This window comes from Staurois parvus, unplaced genomic scaffold, assembly GCF_062004578.1.
Source record: "Staurois parvus isolate SC_StPar_1 unplaced genomic scaffold, SC_StPar_1.0 ptg000883l, whole genome shotgun sequence".
Classification (NCBI taxonomy): domain Eukaryota; kingdom Metazoa; phylum Chordata; class Amphibia; order Anura; family Ranidae; genus Staurois; species Staurois parvus.
Window position 1 is genome coordinate 5,056 of NW_028318679.1, and position 15,547 is coordinate 20,602.

The 15,547-nt window shown below is 42.4% G+C and overlaps 1 protein-coding gene and 1 long non-coding RNA gene across 2 annotated transcripts in view; one reads left to right on the forward strand and one right to left on the reverse strand.

Moving 5' to 3' along the window:
• Nucleotides 1-11,039: 11,039 nt before the first annotated feature.
• On the reverse strand, nucleotides 11,040-11,533 carry LOC149442971 (uncharacterized). Its single transcript, XR_016306716.1, has 2 exons — nucleotides 11,440-11,533; nucleotides 11,040-11,332 (listed from the first exon to the last, which is right to left on the reverse strand). It is a non-coding gene; the product is annotated as an uncharacterized LOC149442971 (long non-coding RNA).
• A 2,849-nt stretch (nucleotides 11,534-14,382) lies between these two features.
• Nucleotides 14,383-15,547, forward strand: part of FBXW11 (F-box and WD repeat domain containing 11) — a 215,980-nt gene continuing 214,815 nt past the window's right edge. Inside the window, exon 1 of the mRNA XM_089656046.1 lies at nucleotides 14,383-14,404. Within this exon, the coding sequence (XP_089512172.1) occupies nucleotides 14,383-14,404 (22 nt within the window). The remainder of the gene's footprint in view (nucleotides 14,405-15,547) is intronic.

The window sequence follows — 15,547 nt, forward strand, 5'->3', positions numbered from 1 at the left end:
GGACACTCGGCAGCAGGCGGCATGCAGACAGGGACGACCGGCGGCATGCAGACAGGGACGACCGGCGGCATGCAGACAGGGACGACCGGCGGCATGCAGACAGGGACGACCGGCGGCATGCAGACAGGGACGACCGGCGGCATGCAGACAGGGACGACCGGCGGCCAGCAGGCGGCTTGCAGACACTCAGCAGCAGGCGGCTTGCAGACACTCAGCAGCAGGCGGCTTGCAGACACTCAGCAGCAGGCGGCTTGCAGACACTCAGCAGCAGGCGGCTTGCAGACACTCAGCAGCAGGCGGCTTGCAGACACTCAGCAGCAGGCGGCTTGCAGACACTCAGCAGCAGGCGGCTTGCAGACACTCAGCAGCAGGCGGCTTGCAGACACTCAGCAGCAGGCGGCTTGCAGACACTCAGCAGCAGGCGGCTTGCAGACAGGGAACAACACAGCGGTCAGCAGGGGACACAGCAGGCTTGTGGGATGTCCTAAAGCAAAAACGAAATTTGAGGGGAGGGTGACACCATGATGGCCACCATCAATAATCCCTCCAGACCTACTCAACTGTCCGTAAAAACCGTGGCCAAAGGCAGAATCTTTCACGGCTCTGCCATCCACTTGTTAGAATCTTGTGAATGTGTGAACTGAAGACCATGTAGTGGGCTTGCAAACTTGAGCTACTGACGCCTGATGGGGGATTGCCCAAGATGCCCCCACACCCCTGGTAGAGTGTTCCTTCACTTAAAAGGGTGGGACCTTACCTTTTCACACTATAGGCTTGAATGATCAGTTGGTGGATCCAATGTGAAATAGTCGCCTTCGATGCCGCCTGCCCCTTCCTAGGCTCCTCCTGTATCACAAACAGAGCATCTGACCTCCTGACGTGTGCCATCGCCTTCAAGAACACCATTACAGCGTGTACCACATCCAAGGTATGCAGAGATCTTTCTCTTGCTGACTGAGGCCTAGAAAAGAATGAAGGCAGAACGATGTCCTGAGATGAAAACTAGAAACGGTTGAGGTCACAGCACCACCTTATCTTTAAGCAAAACCAGAAATGTTTTTCTTCTGGGAAGAGCTGCCAACTCCGACACCCTTCTCGCAGAAGTAATTGCCACTAGAAACAAAACCTTACGAGTCAAGAGGACCAGTGAAGTCTCCCTAATAGGATCAATTGGTGGTTTTTGTTCAGGTCCCAAGGACATGGAGGTAACCTGACAGAAGGAGCGATACGCATTACTCCTTGTAAAGAAAAAAAGTGCGGACCAAAGACTGAGATGTAATGGACCTCTGGGAACAAAACCCGCTAATGCTTAAACCTGGCCCTTAATGGTACCAACAGCCAATTTCTTCTCCAACCCTAATTGAAGAAACAACAGAATCCTACCAAGCACATATATTCATGGGTGCCATTTCCAGACCTCACACCAGGAAATATAAACCTTCCAAGTTCTAAAATAAATGTTTCTAGAGACTATTTTTCTAGCGCTTAACATAATAGTGATGACAGAATCCGGTACTCCCTTATCCCTCAGGATCTGGATCTCAATAGCCATGTGCAATAATTATGTGCAATAGAGACATGGAAGCTGCACAGGACAACCATTAAGTTGTAAGGAACTTCAAAAGAGCCTCTTATCTTAAAACACAAATGGAGGCCAGCTCCAGAGCTGTAAACCACTAATTACTCTTGGCAGGATGTCTATTTTGCAAAGACACTTTCTTTTGCCCTATCATAAAACAATAACTCAGTCCAGCTGTCACACATGACCTGTTAGGTCTTTAGAGCTTTAGGAATGCAGAGCGTGTCATAAAACGTCTATAACTCTATTCCATATGTAACAGTTCCCCATACAATTCATAGAATTCACTAGGCACATTAAGATTGGGTATATATTTGAATAGGGCATTTCATGCCAAACAAATCCAGTTCATACATTACTATGTTAGCACATAGGAACGGGGAGAATGCAGTCTCTTCCCTCCTGGGTGACAAAGCTACGCTGTGTTTGGTATCCCTCAGTTTGAAATGTAATTCTGAATATTAATCTGCCAGTTGCTAGAATACCACCTACACATATTGGAGGTTATTAATATTGGTTTGAAATTGTAGTTGGGACTTGGTCATAAACTTGGTGACCTCCTAGCGCCCATCCCCTAAACCTGGATGATTGGTCAGTTCTCAGGCGACACCCCTTTAATATCAAAGAAAAGAACTGACAGGCCTGGTGAAGGGAGCTCTCGTTTAAGATCAATCAAGAAACCTTTTAACGAACTTGAGAGCCAAGGCAGTAATTTTTTGCTCGGACAATTGGACTCTGCTAAGCCAGAACTTTGCAAGTATTCTACCTTCTTAACTTTTCTTTCATTTCTCTGTTGCATTATTCTCTTTGTCTTTGTAACATATTTTTCTGTAAATATTTTAATTGCACCATTTTGACCTTTTTAGTAATAAAGTGTTGAAACTATCTCTAAACTAAAGAATCCCTGTCTCTTGAAGAGTGCTACTGTATGTAATAATCCTCTGAATATACCTGTCTGGTGACAGTATGTGTTGCAGACGCTTATGCTAAAATCATAGTGGTGTTGCTAGAATTTGTGAGTTTCCTTCTTCTCTGTAAAAAGGTGGTGGTGGCAGTGTGAAGGGTTAATTGCATAATTAACCTAGCCCAGTAACAATCGCTCTCAGGCTGCTGGCACATAGATTGTGGTCCCGCGAGCTGGAAAATCTTTGTGCAGGGCGCAGCTGAGAGTGGCATTGTTACACAAGTGACAGCATGGTGTGAGAGTGGCTGGTCCTCTGTCACGAGTTAGTGAAAAGGGCAGGGGTCGGGCACCGCTTTTCTGTTACACCATGCCATCAAGTTTAGTGACTGTAAAGCTCGCTTTACAAGACAACAGGTCTGGCCAATAGGGCAGGGACCACGGCCCGTCTATTGCCAGCTTTACTGTGTCCACGTATCAGGTCCTCCTGGGCCAGACCGGGAAATCCGTCTAACTGGAATAGACTCCTCCCAAATCCTGCTTAAGAGACATGGCAGCAGAGGAATCAGAGGAAAAGCATAAATCGGAGAAAACTGGTTCCAAAGAATCGCTAAGGCATTTACCCTTGTCACTTGAGGGTCTCTTACCCTGGACACAAAAAGGCCAACCTTGTTGAACCTGGATGCCAAAAGATCTACAGTCAGGTCCATAAATATTGGGACATCGACACAATTCTAACGTTTTTTGGCTCTTGATTTGCAACCAAGTATTAAAAAGTGAAAGTTTGATTTATGATCATTATTCTGTCCCATTACTTTTGGTCCCTTAACAAGTGGGAGGCACATATGCAAACTGTTGTAATTCCTACACCGTTCACTTGATTTAGATGTAAATACCCTCAAATTAAAGCTGACAGTCTGCAGTTAAAGCACATCTTGTTTGTTTCATTTCAAATCCATTGTGGTGGTGTGTAGAGCCAAAAATGTTAGAATAGTGTCGATGTTCCAATATTTATGGACCTGACTGTACGTCCGTTCAACCCCATCTCTGGCAGATTCCTTAAAAACCTCGGGATGCAAAGCTCATTCCCCTGGAATCAACTGCCGGTGACTGAGCTAATCCATTTGCCAATTTTCCACCTCCGGAATGAACACCGCTGATAAACTTGGAACACATCTCTGTGCCAAGGTCAGAATGTACTAAACCTCCTCCAGAGCCCCTCGACTCTTGGTACCACCCTAGTGGTTCACGTATGCCACTGTTGTGGCATTGTCGGATTGAATCCTTACTGACCAACCCTGAAGCCTGGATGTCCAATATCTCAGAGAGCGCTTCACTGCCCACAGCTCCAGAACATTGATGGGTAGAAACCTCTCCCATGGAAGGTATGTTCCCTAAACTGTGGCTTCCTCCAGGACAGCCCTCCAACCTGAGAGACTGGCATTGGTGGTTATCAATTTCCACACCACTGGCCGAAAGGATCTCCCTCTCTCCAAATTGTGAGTCATCAACCACCAATGAATGCTTCGCAGTACCTCAGGAGACAGAGACATACGGTAATGCAGGGCCGGAACCTTCTAGTTCCAAACAGTCACAATGTCCCTTTTCAGCAGTCTGGAGTGGAATTGGGCATAGGGAATTGCCTCGAACAAGAACACCATCTTCCCCAGCAACCTCATACAGAGGCGAATTGAAGGAAACCTATTGGCCTTTAAACTGCAAACCTCGTCCCTCAGGGCACAATGTTTTCCTAGAGGCAGAAATACCTTTGCCTGGACTGTCTCTAGGATCATCCCCAAATATTCCAGGCTCTACTGGCTCCAGAGCAGACTTCTCAAAGTTGAGCGCCCAGCTGTTCCAGGATCTGCATCGTAAGGACCACATTCTGCTTCAGACCTGGCACTAACTGACCTCTGAGAAACAGTCTAGATAACCTATGACCCATACCACCGAGTTCTGAGCAGCACCAACACCAGAGCAAGAATTTTTGTGAAAACTCTGGGAGCCATGGCAAGCCTAAACGGTGGTGCTGTGAACTGGAAATGCTGAGCCCCTATTGTAAGCCACTTAAATTTTTGCTGAGGAATGAATATCGGCACCTTTTAGGTATGCATCCTTGATGTCTATGAATGCTAAAACAAACCTTTCCTTCCTGTAAAGAGCCCACTACTGACCAAACGAAAAGACCGGATATTTAGAAATTGATTAAGACCCTTGGGGTCCTGAATCACATCCCCATTTGGCTTTTGGACTGCGAACAGGTTTGAATAAAACCCCTGAAACCTTTAGTCTGCTGGAACCTCTGTGATCATCCCCTGAGACAATAGGCAATCGAGTGCCTGTAATAACTCTTCTCTGGAATCATCGGTATATTTGATTTTAGAAACTGGGGAGGGAGGAATTCTAGTCTGTACACCAGTGAAATTGTGGAAATGACCCACTTGTCTTGGATTAGAGCTCTCCAGGCAGCAACAAAAATCAGAAGCCTTAATCCTCCCCCACCCGAATGAATGGTGGCGCCCCTTCATGAGGAGGAGGACTTGGATCTGCCTTGGATGACTTTTGCACTCAGGGCCTCCTCAGGGTTTTTTTTTTTTTACTCATTAAAACCTTAGCATATTATCAAAACATTTATCGTTTCATCCCTCCCCCCATCCAATCCCAGACCCCTTCTGCTCTGCATTTTCCTGTCTATTTCTGGAGATCGTAATCCCTATGAAAGAAGAACAAAATGTTTCCATATTATTCTATGTCAATCCCCCATAACCTCTAAGGCTAGCCTTGACTTTTTGAATTCCTCCCATTTGTTCCATCTTGTATGGTGACTCTCCATCTTATCTTCATTCAAATGATAAAGTTCCTCCAATTTACATATTTGATCCACCCTATCCACCCAGTCCTTTATTTTCGTCTCCTCCAATACTTGGGTATCAGTCCCTTTCCTACATTCAAATAGTACAATAAACCAGATTCTTTGTATTTTTTAACTGAAAGCTTAGTACTATGAAAAAGGAAAATCTCTGGGTCTACTATAGTATCAACCTCTGTAATTTTCTGAATCAAGCTTACTATTTCCCCCCAATACTCTTGTATTTTAAAACACTTTCACCATATGCGATACATGGTGCCTCTACCTCCACATCCATGCCAACATAAAGGTGAATTATCTCCACTCAATCTGTGTGCCACACTCGGTGTGATATACCATCTTGCCAAACACTTATAATTAATTTCTACCTCCTGCATATTTATATTTCCGTGAATTATTCTATACATTTTCCTCTGTTTTTCCGCATATATTGTTGCATCTATTTCTCTTACCCGTTTTTCTATATATGGAGGACTTATATCTGCATTTATTTCAGTGAGAATCTTATATGTTTTAGAGGTTTCATGTTTCCCATCTCCCCGTGTACCTAATAAGTGCTCAAAAGGATTCCAATCCTCTCTTATTCTTAAAGGCTTTGGAAGCATTCCTACAAAGTGTTTCAATTGAAAATAACGCCATTCATCCATTCTCATAAAAACGTCTCCATTTTTTCCCAATTCCTTAATGATCCTATTTCCTCCCCCGCCATTATATCCATTAATTGTGCATCTTCCTTCTTAATCCACTTCCCTGTGATACCTTCTTTACCCGGGGGGAAAAACATTAAATGTGAACAAACTTGTACTGTCTGCTAATCCTCTGTATTGTGGAGGTAACCTTACAATTCCACTTATTTTAGTTTTACTTAGTATATTTTCTATTTTAACCCAGCTTTTCCCTTCTGCATTATATGTGCAGTCAAACATTCTCGCCATTATTACCGAGTTATAATATCTTTTTAAATCTGGGACTCCCAATCCTCCTTTCTCTTTATTTCTACATAATAAGATTTATTTGGAGGAATAAAAAACCAAGAATAAGCCAGGAAATTTTAAAATTGTTTTAATTGATCTAAAGTATACTTCTGGTAGTTTAATTGGTATTTGAAATTTATATAATATTTTTGGAACAATCACCATTTTTATCCCCTGGTTCTGATTCTGAGTTCTATCCCTGGAGGCTGGGACCTGTATGCGGCAAAATGACTGCTTGGTAGATGAGGGGCCAGCAACCGAAGCCCCTCACCCCTTAAAATAAGGGCGCTTACATTTCCTCTTAATAGGTAAAAGAGAACGGTTTTCCCCTGAAATCTTTTGGATATACTTGCCAAATCTTCCCCAAACAGTCGCTCTCCATGAAAGGGAAAACCTGCTAATAATTTTTTGCATGACAGTTCTGCCAACCAATTCTTTAGCCACAAAACCCTGCGCATGTGTACTGATAAGAGGGCCAAGCGAGAAATTTGCTGAATTGAATCCTTAAAGATCATCAACCGCAAAACACAAAGCATGCAGAACATCCTTCAAATCCTTGGCCAAGTATTCCCCCTGCACCGATGGTCTTCTTAGCAGTCGTTTGACTAGGTCAGAAAGACTCCGGCAAATGCCAATAGCTGCCACTGCTGGCTTTGCAGCAGGGCCTGCCTGGGAGAACTAGGCCTTAAGGAGAGAGTCCAGTTTCTTATCCACTGGATCCTTGAAGACCTGGACATTATCCACAGGACACGTTAAAGACTTGTTCAGGGATGAAACATTCACTACAGGCATACACCACTTCTTAACAAACGTTTCTTCCATGCGGTACAAAGAAAACCTCTTTGGTGGAACAAAAACCCCGTCTGGGTGATCCCAGTCAGCATACATAATTTACTCTTGAAGAGGATGCACTGGAAAGGCCTGAGTACTCTGTGGAGGCTTCAAAGAGCCTAGAGGAGAATAAGTAACCACTGAGGTTTCTAACAGAGAGAGCCTGAATCCAGATCATACCATATCAGTGGGATCCTGAACTAATAACCTCTGAGATTGGGAGGCAGAGACTGCCTGTTTCTCCTTAGGCTGTGACCCTTCAGAGACTCTACTGCCTGACCTTCCTCCAGTTCTTCCTCATCCTCAGGTGAGGTTCTAGTGATTGGGATCTCTCCTGCTTATTTTTTTTAACAGTTTTGTTTATTAAAAATCATACAAAAATATTAACAAACCAAGTTACATGAGAACAGTGACACACGTAACATACAGTAGATAAGCAGTACATACAAACTTCCAATGCTGAAAATCTCACATAATCAACCTGTTATCCTAAGCAGTGCCAGTAATCTCATACATAGTACTGTTCAGATGAACTCACACAGGAGCAGTGTGGAAACAGCATGCGATTTAAACAGGAATTATACTGCATTCCTGTTCAAATTGCATGCTCTTCTTTGCGGTGCAATTTGCGTCAATGACGCGGGTTGCACCGCAAAGGTATCCGTTTCAGGTATCTGGAGCATTTTCACAAGTGTGGGTAATTGTCAAAAAAAAAAAGTATCTGCATCAGTTCATCCCTGTTACTGACCATTCAGTTATGCTATATTTTGAGCTTATACCCTTTTCATTTAATTTCATTGATGTGTTGACAGGTTAGTGGATATTGATCATCTCTTCTCCAGAACATGTTTCATATCTCTTAATATGTGGAGAACTCTGGCTTAATGTCCGTCTTTAGAAAAAAACACTTTACATTTGTGTCTTTTGGAAAATGTCTCTTTAGTGCCGTCCTGGACAACTTTGTTGAAGATGCCACTAAGGCACCCCATTCACATTTATGCGGCTTGTCATGCGACTTTGGACATCAGTCGCATGTCAAGTCGTACCCCATGTTTTCCACTGATAACCATTCATATATGAGCAACTTCAGAGCAGTTTATGCACTACCTTGGTCTGTTATGCAACCTGAGGGCCATAGACTTGAATGTTAACCCCCAAAAGTTGCCTGAAAGTCATACCTGAATATTTTACATGCTACAGTGGGTCCAACTTTGCAGAGGGATAATTCACATCCAAGTTGCACCCATCCAAAGTCACGCCAAAGTTGCACTCCAAAATCGTGCAACTCTGCAGTTGTAGAAGTGTGATTGGAGCATAATGGAAAAAGTACTCGAAGAATATACAAAGTGCAGCTGGATGTGCTGCACGCTCGCTGGAACGCACAGAGAGCCCGCACTTCTGGGTTAGCGGTATTGTGTTCCAGTCAATGACATGTAAATTATGGAGTGAATAGAATCTAGTTCAGAGGCCAAATATGGGTATCAGATCTTAAGAGATCACCAAGAGAGAAGGGTGTAAGCAGGCCCTGTAACTATCATGATCAGCATCTTTTGCCTGTATGGTTTGTGGGACATTTAATGTGGATCTTGTTGAGCATGGGACAGATGTTGAATGCCACGTGGTTTTATATACATTTTTTATTCTCTAATTTCTACCTGCACATCTATACTATATTTTCAGTAAGTCTGTTTTTAGGGATCATAAGCAGTGCTTCTTAAGGCCAATTGGGTTGAAGCACAAAAGCTGATTTATGATGTTGTGATTGGCGTGGCATGTGGAGTCAGGCCCCACCCACAGGTTGAGTTGGTAATACCCCCACATGTGACTAATAGCCATAGCACCATACATATAAGCTAAGGAGCAAGTAACAGTCTTCGCTGTGAGGAAGAGGCTAGTACTTGAAACACGTTGGAGGTCTTATTGCCCTGTCGTGTGACAGGATAAATCGTAGATTGGACTGTGCTGTTTTTGCATGATGAGCTTGTGACATTTGCTGTTTTGTTAGTATAATACTTAACAATTTTTAACAATAAAAAATGTGTTTCAAGGATAATGCACTAGACCGGGGAGCCGCCCTCCCTTTTTTTTTTTTTTTTTTTTAAGTTTTATGAGGACAGTGTCTAACCTTTTGACTTTCATGGACACGTTAGAAGAGGAGGAATTGTCTTGGGCCACACATAAAATGCACTAAAAAAGTCTGGCAGATCACAAGTTAACTTGATCTGATATACAGTATCTCTCAGAAGTGAGTATACCCCTCTCATTTTGTAAATATTTTATATCTTTTCATGTGACAACACTGAAGAAGTGACACTTTGCTAATTCAACACACAGCCATTAATGTCTAAACCGCTGGCAACAAAAGCGAGTACACCCCTAAGGGAAAATGTCCAAATTGGGCCCAAAGTGTCAATATTTTGTGTGGCCACCATTATTTTCCAGTACTGCCTTAACCCTCTTGGGCATGGAGTTCACGGGAGCTTCACAGGTTGCCATTGGAGTCCTCTTCCTCTCCTCAATGATGACATCATGGAGCTGGTGGATGTTAGAAACCTTGCAATCCTCCATCTTCTGTTTGAGGATGCCCCGCAGATGCTCAATAAGGTTTAGGTCTGGAGACATGCTTGGCCAGTTCATCACCTTTACCCTCAGATTCTTTAGCAAGGCAGTAGTCGTCTTGGAGGAGTGTTTGGGGTCGTTATCATTTTGGAATACTGCCCTGCGGCCCAGTCTCCAAAGGGTGGGGATCATGCTCTGCTTCAGTATGTCACAGTACATGTTGGCATTCATGGTTCCCTCAATGAACTGTAGCTTCCCAGTGCCGGCAGCACTCATGCAGCCCCAGACCATGACACTCCCACCACCATGCTTGACTGTAGGCAAGACACACTTGTCTTTGTACTCCTCACCTGGTTGCCTCCACACACGCTTGACACCATCTGAACCAAATCAGTTTATCTTGGTCTCATCAGACCACAGGACATGGTTCCAGTAATCCATGTCCTTAGTCTGCTTGTCTTCAGCTGTTTGCGGTCTTTCTTGTACATCATCTTTAGAAGAGGCTTCCTTCTGGGACGACAGCCATGCAGACCAATTTGATGCAGTGTGCGGTGTATGGTCTGAGCACTGACAGGCTGACCCCGCACCTCTTCAACCTCTGTAGAAATGCTGGCAGTACTCATACGTCGATTTCCCAAAGACAACCTCTGGATATGACTCTGAGCACGTGCACTCAACTTCTTTGGTCAACCATGGCGAGGCCTGTTCTGAGTGGAACCTGTCCTGTTAAACCGCTGTATGGTCTTCACCACCGTGCTGCAGCTCAGTTTCAGGTCTTGGCAATCTTATAGCCTAGGCCATCTTTCTGTAGAGCAACAATTCTTTTTTTCAGATCCTCCGCAAGCTCTTTGCCATGAGGTGTCATGTTGAACTTCCAGTGAACAGTATGAGAGAGAGCGTTAACACCAAATTTAACACACCTGCTCCCCATTCACACCTGAGACCTTGTAACACTAAAGAGTCACATGGCACTGGGGAGGGAAAAATTGCTACTTGGGCCCAGTTTGGACATTTTCACTTAAGGGTGTACTTGCTTTTGTTGCCAGCGGTTTAGACATTAATGGGTTATTAATAAATGAGTTATTTTGAGGGGACAGAAAATTTACAGTTATAAAAGCTGCACACTCACTACTTTACAAAAATAGAACAGAAAGAGGCCACCTGAAATGACACGAATGACTAGTGTCATAGTCATATCTCCGGCTCACTTAACATGTAAGTGTGGATCCATAAACTCAAGAAATGCATACTAAACAATATAGTAGTGTGACCAGAGCACCCCTACCTAGAAAAAGGAGGTTACTGAATGATCCACGTGGAGTAATATGGGTTCAAAAATTACAAACAATATTTTATTTGATCACATAGATCATAAGGAGGTTAAACATGAGCACGGTGAACATGTCAAACAGATAAAATCATTTTTAAAAGCACTTAGCGTCTTCATTTCAGGGTCATTTTGGCAAGTAGAGTACCATATAAGGCAATATAGGGTAATGGTGTGGTTTGATCCTAGGTTTCCATAAATCTCCAACTTGTATTAGAATGAACCATATATTCTGCAGATATGTTCTCAATATGAGCCAGGATGTGTAGAGTAGCCTCCTGGTGTGTAGAAACTGGAACATAAAAATAAAAAATATATATATATGAAGATATGGGAGCTGAATCGCACCTAAGCCACACCAAACCTCCCTATACAGTAGTCAGTGGACACTTTCATTACCTTCTCAGTTGTAAGGCTGTCATACCCGCTTCTCAAATGTGGGGACTTCCTGGGTAACCACCCCAAGTGAAACAAAGTCCACAGTACCAAATGATTCTGGGGATATATATAAAGATTATTGTATAGATCACAGGCATCAAGTAAAACCCTGAAAGCAGAGACAAAATATAGGTATATTACCATCAAAGATCAAGAAGACTCCCGTCGACTTGAAATAGGATCAGGTCCTTGATGCTTGTTCAAAGGTGCATATGGGGGTGGGAAGCCAGGTAGTCACAATGCGTGAATTCCAAACACATATATTATGTATGTAGCAGGCCGTGAGTACCTGAGTCTAAATACCCAATAAAGGGTTTCCAAAAATTACTCAATCTGAGAAAGATGAAGCGGTTTAAATAGGATATGGCTTTGTCACAGCATACAATGCCTAAGTAGGATAGCGTATATATGTATATACATTATCCTCTGAAGAGGATTTCCAAAAAATTCCCCAAAAATGCAGGGTAAATTAGGCCCATATGACATACCCTCTTAACTCCATATATGCTCTGTGAATGTAAACAGCAGTGAGCTAAAATAACTTGCCACCGGTGGAAGGTATATTCCCATAGGGGATTGCCGTTTGCGAACCGCTGTAATAGTAGCCTTATGGTGGTTTTCAGAGGGCCTCATGCCTTCCTAGCATGGAGCTGTGACACCGCCGTTCCTTCCCACCTCGTGGGCGCCGTACCCTATGAAGACGCCGAGCGTAGTGACGTCATTACGTTGACGCGTTTCGTCCGCCAATCACCGCAGACTTCGTCAGAACTGGGAGGGGACTTCATTCCTTTGCCTTATATGGTGCACTAATTGCATACCAAAAAGTCTCCACGTCGCCCTCTTGTGTTGAAAAAGTATCACTACATTCAAAAAATCCAAAGTGAATTAAAAAACATATATTAAATTTAAATTGACTGCTGGCAGTAGAGAGGAGGGACCATACTGCAATAAACCAGATCATCTTTAGAGAGGATAATGGAGAAGGATAATTATTATGATTCAAGAAGGGAGGTATCAAGACCAGGTTCAAACACCTAATTTTAATATTAATCTAGTTGTTATAGAAATTTAATCTACAGTGGGAAAAGAAAGGGCCTAGTGGTTAGGTTCATACTTTGTCCAAAGAAGTCCATATTTCCTTCCCATACAGAATACCCCAGTACGAGTTATAGCTCAAGGTATGTTAAAGGTTCCAGAAAATTCAATTTAAGAAAACTTTAAAATTGAGTTCTGTATTTAGTCCGTATGGGACAAGTGCACCCAGGGTATAGATCCAGAATTTTTTTTTTTTGTAGGAGGACTCTGTCAAAGTCACCTCGACTAGCTGAAATATTCAGCAAAAAAATCCCTTTCACTTTCAAGCCTTCTGTTTTACCCCCATGTACTTCTCTAAAGTGTTGTGCCAGTGGGTTCTCTTTTTCTCCCTTCCCTACGTTCCTATTTTCATTTCTGATATCTCTCAGGTGTTCACCAATCCTAGTCCTGAGGTTCCTTTTCGTTTTTCCTATGTATATCTTCTTGCATGGACATTCTATCATATATATTACTCTACTACTGGCGCAGTTAATGAAACTTCGTATCTGGAATGCCTTAGATTTATCATTATTAAAGAACTGGTTGGACTTATGTACAAATGGACAAATTTGACAATGGCCGCATGGAAACATACCACATAGGCCTGTCCTCCTAGTTAACCAATTCCTTTGTGGTGCCCTCTGAAACTCTGATTGTACTAGTATGTCATTTAAATTCCGAGCTCTTTTTGCTACCATTTGAGGGCTCCCCCCTACCACTCTTGCTATCTGCAGATTTTGAGTTAGTAAGTACCAATGAGAGTCCAGGGCCTTCTTGACTTCACCCCATTGTTGTCCAAATTTAGTTATGAATCTTATTGGTTGGTTTACCGAATTCGCCTCTACCTTTGATTTTGGTTTATTTATAAGCTCCTCTCTTGTTCTACCCAGAGCTCTTCTTTTTGCTCTTCTTAGGGTTCTATGTGAGTAACCTCTTTCTCTAAATCTCTTGTAGAGCTGAATAGATTCATTTCTATATTGAGCTTCTTCTGTACAGTTCCTTCTTATTCTCTGAAACTGACCAATAGGTATTCCCTGTTTTAAACTCCTTGGATGATAACTATTAGCATGTAAAAGTGTATTCGCCGCTGTTTCCTTTCTAAACGTTTTAGTGACTAATTTATTTCCTTGTATTGAGATTGATAGATCCAAAAATGTTATTACCTCTCTATCTGCTGTGTAAGTAAGTTTGATATTCCTATCATTCTCATTTAGGAATTCCATAAATTTTTCCAACTGATCCATACCTCCATCCCAGACCATCAGGACATCATCAATATATCGCAGCCATTTTATTGCATGTTGCTTATAAGGAGTGGAGGGGTATACCAACTCCTCCTCCCATAAGCCTAGATGTAAACATGCAAATGCCGGGGCCCAAGGTGCTCCCATGGAGGTACCACATGTTTGCTGGTAGAAGGAACCCAGGAACTGAAAACAGTTATGGGTCAACATAAATTCCAGCAGGTCCAATATAAATTCGTTCTGAGCCTCCATTTCAGGGAAATATGTCTCCAAAAAGTAGGCCACAGCTCTCCGTCCCCAGATGTGTGGAATAGAGGTATATAATGATTCCACATCAATACCCACCAGAAGTGCACCCTTAGGTACTTTTACGTTTAAAATCTTTTTCAATACATCTCCCGTGTCCCTTACATAGGATCTAAGTTCCAAGACCAGATCCTTAATTAGGTCATCCACAAATCTACCTATTAGTTCCAACGGACCACCAATAGCAGAAAATATGGGGCGTCCCGGTGGTTGAGTAGGATTTTTATGTATTTTTGGGATTACATAAAAGGTGGGGATGTTATAGACATCAACTGTCAGCATGTCACATTCCTGTTTAGTTAGTAAGTTTGCTTCACGTGCCAATTCCACTTTTTTATTTAGGGCAACAACGAGTTTGGGGAAAGGGTTGGTATGTAGTTTACGATATGTATCGAGGCCCTTCAGCTGTCTAAGTACCTCCTTTTCATATTCCACACTCTCTAGTAATACTACGTTTCCCCCCTTGTCACTTTTTTTAATCACAATATTTTTAGCATTCTTGAGTTCCCTAAGAGCTGTTCTTTCACCTTTAGTCAAGTTATCAGGGTTCCTCATTGTCCAGTTTATTTTACCAAGATCATCATGTACTAAGTCTAAAAAAGTACTTAGCCATTTGTTTTCCCTAATATTGGGCATTCTTCTGGAGTTTTAAGTCTAGTGTGTCTTTTCCACTTATTTGAGACATCCACCTCCCCAGTCTCGCCACTCATGGGAGTCTCCTCAAGAAGACTTATGAGGTCACTTAATGCCTGTTGTTCCCTCTCTGAGTTAAGGTCACAGGGATTTAGTTCTTCTCTAGATAGATATGGAATTCTTAGAAGGATCTTTCTCAGGAATAGATTTAAATCTTTATAGACCTCAAACAGGTCCATTTTATCCGTAGGGGAAAAGGTCAAGCCTTTCCGTAATAAATCATAATGTCTTTTTTTCAACACAAATTTAGAGAGATTAATTACCTTGAGATCATTGGTTCCCTCCTCTAGGTTAACCTTTACCTCTTGTGACTTCTGGTTCGATTTTGACTGGGTGGTTTCAGGGCAGCTGTGGTATTTCTTTCTTCCTTTGTCCCATTTATTTGTTTGTTTGTCTGTTTTAATATCCCCTGATTTTCTTTATTTCTTTATTTTTTTAAAAATGATTTTATCTGTTTGACATGTTCACCGTGCTCATGTTTAACCTCCTTATGATCTATGTGATCAAATAAAATATTGTTTGTAATTTTTGAACCCATATTACTCCGCGTGGATCATTCAGTAACCTCCTTTTTCTAGGTAGGGGTGCTCTGGTCACACTACCATATTGTTTAGTACACTCACTACTTTACATTGTAGCAAAGTGTCATTTCTTCAATGTTGTCACATGAAACGATAGAATAAAATATTTACAAAAAATGTGAGGGGTGTACTCACTTCTCTGAGATACTGTAGATAATGTACCTATCTGAG